This window comes from Apis florea, unplaced genomic scaffold, assembly GCF_048593485.1.
Source record: "Apis florea isolate Af1SG1 unplaced genomic scaffold, ASM4859348v1 contig_2201_pilon, whole genome shotgun sequence".
NCBI classification, from domain to species: domain Eukaryota; kingdom Metazoa; phylum Arthropoda; class Insecta; order Hymenoptera; family Apidae; genus Apis; species Apis florea.
The window spans coordinates 2,936,937-2,944,510 of NW_028256542.1; the positions used below are offsets into that span (position 1 = coordinate 2,936,937).

Below are 7,574 nucleotides of genomic sequence, written 5' to 3' on the forward strand. Positions count from 1 at the left end.
TACTATTGTAATATCATTTTTATTTTATATTCTATATTTTATATTCTAAATTTGAATAATAATTACAGAATACTATATATAGTTTAAATATCATCTTAGAAAAAGAAATCTTCAAAATACAAAAAAAATAACAAATATTAAAGTTATTTTTAATAAATATATAAACTTATTAACATAAGATAAAAGAATAACTAATATTTTAAAAAATTTATGTAATATTATAAATAATCAAAAAGTAACCAAGTAAAGTAATCAAAAAAATGTATACTTCTTTTTATATATAAATTTTTCATTCAAAATAAATTGAATTTCTCTATAATTAAATAGTTTTAATATTAATTTTTCAATATATTACTTATTTTGAGAATTTGTATATGTAACTTTTTAGATTCTGCAAGGCGTTACATTTACAATCTGCCATCTATCTATTTATTGGATCGAAGAATTTTTGGATATCCATTGAACTATTTTGGTGTTGCGAAATATCAATCAAGAAATAGAAATTCCATTGAATCGGTATTATCTTTGGATTAATGGATACTTCCCGAATTTATAAAAAAATTTTTAATTTCGCGCCATGTTGTGTGCGCACGCATCACAACTCTGAAGATAATGCGAAATAAAAAAATTTTAATGTACAACGATATACAATAACGAATCTTCGTTAAATATTTTATGATAGCTCTTCATTACAAAAGCAAAAATCTTTGATTTGTTTTAAAAATATGTAACACTTACTTATGCAAATGTAGATTAAGTCCACCAATGAAATATTTCCGTGAATTTTTCATGCTACACATACTTGATTGAAGATGTTCATGGAAAGTTGAAATAATTTACTGGAAAAAAAACAATAAAATTATTTCTGATGGTCATACTCTTAAATAACGATTCCTACAAACATCTCCTTACATGTATAATATCAAATTTATATTATATTATAATACGTACATATTAGAATATCAAAGAAGAATATTTCTTTTTTATCTCACATTACACAATTGTTAAAAACACACAAGATAAACGTACATTTCACTTTACTTTTTAAATTTCACTTAAAAGTTCGACACTCTTTCGTTCAACACTGCTTCCTCAAACTAACTGTTATTTTCGATAGTATTGCTTTTTTAATTTTGAATAAATATCGATTGTTATAGTTATATCGATTATGTATCGTTATCGTTGATCGCATCACAATTCAATTCAATTAGTAATTGAATCGATGTTAGATGTGACTACGTTGTTCTAAAATAAAAGATAGTTGATATCGAAGAATTAAAGAATATATAATAATAATAATAATAATAATAATAAAATTATTGTCAATAAAATAAAAAACATAGTAAATAAATACAATCAATATATTAAAAAATGTTATTCAAAATGACAAAAATAAGTTACGAATTAAGGTTATGAATTTTGTTTTTAAATTATATTTATTATATTTTCTCATTTTTGAATAATAATGTTTAAATAAAAATACAAACATAAAAAATGACAAAAATTGTTGAATTATGTCCTAATAAAAATTTAATAAATTTGAAATTCGAAAAATATCAGTTTTGTAGCGATGAAATTTCGATAGATACTGAAATATGTTTAAAAACAGGTAAGCATTATTAAAAAAACAAATTCTCAACATAAATTATCTCAACTCAAATATCATTTATTAAAATAAAATGCAATTAAAAAGGCAATTATATTTTTAGATGTATATAGGTTAGAATTAACAACAAATCGAGATTCCTTCTTAGAAACTCGATTATTCGCATTTCATAATCATTTATTCAAAAATCCATATGACACATCATCTTGGTACATAGACGAAAATGGAATTGTATGGCGATTTAAAAATGATGGCAATTTAGAACAAATACATGAAATTAATAATTTAAATAAAAATGTGCAAAATCGTTTGTATAATCCATCAATTGGATTTACTAATAATAATATTATTGTAATTTCTGATGGTGGAGATTGTTTAAAATTATTAATAACAAATGCCCAAGAAAATATTAAATCTTTCACATTAAATAATGCGGAACCTGGAGTAATATTAGATATAAGATATATAGATACCACAAATACTATTATGATTGCAATGTGTGATATTAGAAGTACAGGTGAAAAAAAATTTTCAAGGCTTTTATTATTAACATATGCTTGGAAAAATGCAGGAAATTTAGATCAATTCTTTGAGCTTATTAATAAAGAAACTTTAAAAGTAAATGGTGCTATTGAATATGTACATATAGAAAACTGTGGTAAATACTTACATTCCATTTGTCAAGATTATATAACATTTGATTCCCCAAAGATAAAAAAATCTACTGATAATGAAAAAGATACAAAGAAAACTGAGAAACTAAAAATTCCAAGATATTATTGGTCTCAAGATGAGGATTCAATAACAGTCTGGCTTAAAATAGACAATCAATATCGAGATAAAATTAAAGTAAATGTAACATCACTAGAACTATCAGTAACAGTAAATAATAATGTACTAATAGAAGGACAATGCCAATACAGATTAGATGAAGATTTAACAACATGGAAATATGAACAAGATACATTTAAACTTGAATTATATAAACATGAAAATGGTTTAATGTGGAATGAATTAATTAAAGGCGATACTGGTGGAGAATGTTTACCTAATGAAACTTTGGCTACTGAAATTCATTCTAAGTATATTACTTAAAATAATAAGAATTTCATTAAATTATTTTTATATTTAATATATTTTATATATCTATTATTTTATATGTAGGTTAGCACATTTATGTACAAATCAAATTGATAATAAGCAAGGACAACCTTGTTTAGGATTTAATGCTGAACAACTTGAGGAATGTGATCTGGAAGGAAAAGATAATCTCCTATTGAGAATTGATCTTGTTGAACAAACAAATACTCATTTAGCTATGCTTGGAACAAGCAATCATGTATTGTATACATATAAAACAAAAAATGGACAAGCAATTTGTCTAAGACATAATAATGATGGTTTCTTATGGATTACTGATCAAGTAAATGATAACAAATGGAATATCAAACACTATTATACTTTTCCTGGTTTTGGTTATGTTGAAGCAAGTAAAAGTAATAAAAAGTTTTGTGTTTCTCCTACTGGTAAATATTTAAAGTTTTAATCTAATCAATATTAGATTTGGACATTATTTAAATAAAATAATATAATATATAAAAGATTTAAATAAAATATTTGATAAATAATTATTTCAATAATATATTAACATGCAATTTGTTTAAAATTTCTTTTTCTTTAAATTATTTTATTATTTGACTATAAAATTTTATATTTTTATTTTATTTTATTTCAAAATTGTCTCTCTTTACTGAGATATCTTTATATGAATTAAAAATACAAGTTTTCCTCATTCGTATATATATATATATATATATTTATTTATTTATTTATTTATTATTTATTTATTTATTTATTTACTATTTGAAGAAAATTAATGTTATTATGTTTCATAATTTTTTATTCTATTTGAAATATAATTTGTCCAAATCTGACAAATTATAAATTATTTTATATACAATATTTTACATGATAAATTCATCTAAAATTATTTTTAGATGGTTCATATGTAGCTATTCTTGAGCACACAAGATACATATTTCTTTACAAAAGACCTGAATTAAATGTCCAAATTGGAAAACAATGGATTATAGATTTAGATAGTGAAACCTATCCTATTATGGGAGCAGTCGCCACAAATAAATATTTAATTATCCTTACTAAAAACAAATTATATCGATTAAATATTTGTTTTTAAGATTAATTACACTCATTTATCGTCGCATATAAATATTTTATATGAATATAATTACAACTATTTATAATTTAATATAATTATATCTATTAATTACTATTGTACAATAATATATATTATGCAAACATAAAAAGTGTTTTTTTTAACTATGAAAATATCAGCTAACAATTTATTTTTATTTATCTCTCATTAAAAATTGATAAATTTATGAAAAAACATTTTTTTAATAGCTATAATCCATCGCAAAATATTCCTACATTTTCAGTTAAAAGAAACACCTTGTATATATACATTTATATATTTATTATTATACATACATTATTTAAAAATTGAGCCATATAAAAACTGAATTGATCAACTACATCAAAATTAATAGTATGATTTTTCAAAATCATCTATTAAAATTAAAAAGTTTTTAAAAAACTAAAGTTGATCAATTTAGTATTTAAATGGTACAATTAATAATACCACATTGAAAATTTCTATTATCAATTTCATGTTTGTTTTACTAATAACTTAAACCATTTTGTAATGTTATATTACACTTATCTTTGATAAATTTCGCAAATATATTCATGGTAAGTGACTTATCACTAGGCCAATACCAAATAACACGATTTTTAAAAGATTCTACGAAATTTGCTTCTGCCGAACGCGGTCTATTTTTATCAAATAAATTCTCATTAGTTTTATAATTAAAAACATAAGTCGTACGATGTGTTTTGCTGACATATCGATTCCATGGATTAACAGTACTTCTTAAAAATATTATACTATTTGGTATAAAATATAATTTATCATCACAATTTTGATCATAATGTAAAGATGTTTCTGGAAGTTCGTATACCAAAGCAGGACAATTATTTTTCATTCTACGCTCTTTTATTTGCAATTTTTCACATATATCCGAATTTACTGGGAATAATTCTTTAGCTCGTACTCGAGCATAATTACTTCCCTCTGGTTTCCACAAAGCTTCACAAAATTTCTTTGTAAGCTCATGCCTATAAAAAATAAAAAAAACATTAATTTTGCATAATACATTTTTAAAAAACTTTTATTTTGATCTTTATAAAATTCAATTTTTTTACCTTTCTCTTAAATATTTTTGGCTAACATCTTCTCCTCCTAAGATGAATGCATCTATAATATGTAATGCAAGTACTTTTTGCTGATGTCTAAATTCTCTTTTCATTTCATGTACAACTTCTGCATATACAAGTGTATTTGATGGTAATTCTATATTAATATCACTAACTTCTACCCAACCATATTTCAAATAACGATAAACGTTACTTCTTCCCATACTCATATAAAATGTAGCATTTTTTCTTTCATCATCAGGTTGTAATTTAGTACTACATGGCATGCAAAACCAATCATATGGTGAATTTAATAAATTATTAATATTATCTACTTTTAATGTAGTTGCGAAATTAGAAAAAAATGTAGAATCTTTAACAAGAATATTTAATTTATCTTTTGGTTTCATATGTTTCGGAATTGTTCTACTTTCATCAGGAAGTTTCCAATATGTTAAACATTCTTTACGCATATCAGCTTGTTTTGTTTCAACAAGAGTATTATCTTCACAAAATGCAGCAATTTTGCACAGACCTATTATTTGTTTTTTTCCTAAATATTCATTAGAAGTGCGTAAATATTGCAGAAAGTGTTTTTCTTTTTCTAATTCGTCAAATGACACTAATTGTATAACATCATTATTTTCATCACTATCTAATAGTATATGATTAATTTTATTAAAATATTGCATAACAATTTCTGTTCCAGGCCGTTTACTTTTACATATCAAATAACGTTCTGAATTTGCTGGTCTAGAAGAGTTTGGTTTAAAAATACAAATTTCGTCAAAACATCGATACATTAAATAGATTAAACCTGCACTAAAAGGTGTAAATATATCAAATAATTTTGTAACAAAATGACCTTTCTCTCTTACTATCATTAATGCTACTAAACATTGGCAAAGATACAATTGTTTTGAAAGAATTTCTTGTAAGTTTTCTTTTCCCTCAACAGAGAAACCACCATCAGACATCATAAAATGTACTCCTTTATTATGAGTGTATTTCATTATAAGTTCTCTAAATGTTCTTTGATTTTCAGAATCAAAGACATCACCATTATCTTTTGGTCCATAATATGGATGAAATGTTTCAGGAGAACCAGCATAAAAGTCAGCTAATTTAAAATCATTTTCATTTTTCAATGTAAAACCAAACCCTTTAGCATGCCATTTTGTTCTCCAAAGAACATATTCACTGAAACCACCTGGTCCAGCGCATACGTCTGCAAAATATAACAACTCATTTTTTCCCAAATGTTTTCGATCAGTAAACATAAAATTACATGCTCTATCTATATTAGCCATTTTAACAGCGGCACGATTTAGGAAAAATGCACCACGAATTGTTTCGTAAGGATTAGAACGTGTTCTTGCGCGACGAAATTCAACATCATCTAAATTATCAAATACTGTTTTCGAATTAATTATATTTCTAACTATATCCTCATGACAAAAATGAGTTTCATCATCTATAGTCATTTTTTTAGGTCCTATCTGTAACCAAAAATGCATTTCTTCTTTTGTAGGTAAATTTTTATTTGGATTTTTTATCCACTCCATATCTTCTTTACATTTTATTTCTTCTTCTGCAGGATCCCATTTAAGACTTGAAGCTTCAAGCCCAGGAATATTATGACCAAGACCTCTACGTCCATGTTGTTTGGAAGCTTCAACTGGTTCTAAACGACCTTGCTTATTTTTTCCAAGACCATATCCTTCCTTATATCCCATTTTTTTCATCATACGTTTAACTTTGTCAGTGTTAAGATTTTTGGATTCCTGTTTATTTAATTCTTCATTTACATTGAAATTATTTTTATCATTAATATCATTTTCAATCTTATTTTTTACTTTATGAACTTTTTGTCGCTTATTATAATGATAAGAGTCTTCATATATATTCTTCTCTATTCTAATATCTTCTTCATCATTACTTGATGGATCATTTATAGAAATGTTATTAATGTTTTGACTACTACCTTCATCACCTGAATCCTCATGTATCTTTTGTTTTTTATTATAATGATAAGCATCTTTCTTTTTTCTTGTTCTTATTTTATCATCACAATCTGACGAATTATTTATACAAACATTTATACCTGGATTGTTATATTCATTAGATGAATAATAATCTTCATTGCAGTCACTATCATTTAAATCTGAAGTTTCATCTGATAAAGTAGTATAAATGAAATGATTTGTCTTTTTTTTATGTTTTTCATTAGTAGAGTAATCACTAAAAAATGATGAATCTGTTCTTTTTTCTTCAATACTTTCATCATGATCTGTATTAATAAAACTTTCATTCTCATAATCACTCTCATCTGAATCTAAAATGTTAATATAATTTAATTCATATATTTAAATAAAAATATATTTCTATTATTATAAAATGTTAATTAATAAATAGACGCATTTATTTAAAAAAATATTACTTACTGCTCCTCATATTTGTTTCAATTATCGTAACTTTTTAATTCACTAATATTTCTATATTGATTTGTAAAATTTTAATAATTAAAAATAAGAAAATTATATTTTTTTCAAAGAATATACGTATATTCTCTTTCTATTTACATTATTAATATTTAAAAATACTATTGTTATTATAGGTTATGTTTCTCACCACAATCACAATACACAGCACCACATCTACTAGGTGCTGTTCGGATTCTATCGTGTTTCCC

The 7,574-nt window shown here is 23.9% G+C and overlaps 3 protein-coding genes across 17 annotated transcripts in view; 2 read left to right on the top strand and 1 right to left on the bottom strand.

The window, feature by feature from the left end:
• Window positions 1-875, top strand: part of axo (axotactin) — a 21,914-nt gene extending 21,039 nt beyond the window's left edge. For all 14 annotated transcript variants that reach the window (XR_001111611.3, XR_015295150.1, XR_001111610.3 and 11 more), the window contains one exon: window positions 389-875. Coding sequence is in view for 11 of the 14 variants with exons in the window: in XM_086917463.1 (XP_086773589.1) it covers window positions 389-534 (146 nt within the window). In the remaining 3 variants the exon portion in view is untranslated. The remainder of the gene's footprint in view (window positions 1-388) is intronic.
• On the top strand, window positions 537-5,810 carry LOC100873037 (nudC domain-containing protein 1). Of its 2 annotated transcripts, none has more exons than XM_086917469.1 (4): window positions 537-1,609; window positions 1,710-2,688; window positions 2,771-3,132; window positions 5,592-5,810. In XM_086917469.1, the coding sequence occupies exons 1-4, from the start codon at window positions 1,495-1,497 to the stop codon at window positions 5,615-5,617; spliced, it is 1,482 nt and encodes a 493-aa protein (XP_086773595.1). In that variant the 5' UTR covers window positions 537-1,494; the 3' UTR covers window positions 5,618-5,810. The 2 variants fall into 2 exon arrangements, with proteins under 2 accessions (XP_086773595.1, XP_003691491.2); XM_003691443.4 differs by lacking the exon at window positions 5,592-5,810 and adding an exon at window positions 3,604-3,933 and having other exon boundaries at window positions 542-1,609.
• Window positions 3,489-7,545, bottom strand: LOC100869142 (Cap methyltransferase 1). Its single transcript, XM_086917468.1, has 3 exons — window positions 7,327-7,545; window positions 4,892-7,217; window positions 3,489-4,804 (listed from the first exon to the last, which is right to left on the bottom strand). The coding sequence occupies exons 1-3, from the start codon at window positions 7,334-7,336 to the stop codon at window positions 4,309-4,311; spliced, it is 2,832 nt and encodes a 943-aa protein (XP_086773594.1). The 5' UTR covers window positions 7,337-7,545; the 3' UTR covers window positions 3,489-4,308.
• Window positions 7,546-7,574: the final 29 nt, after the last annotated feature.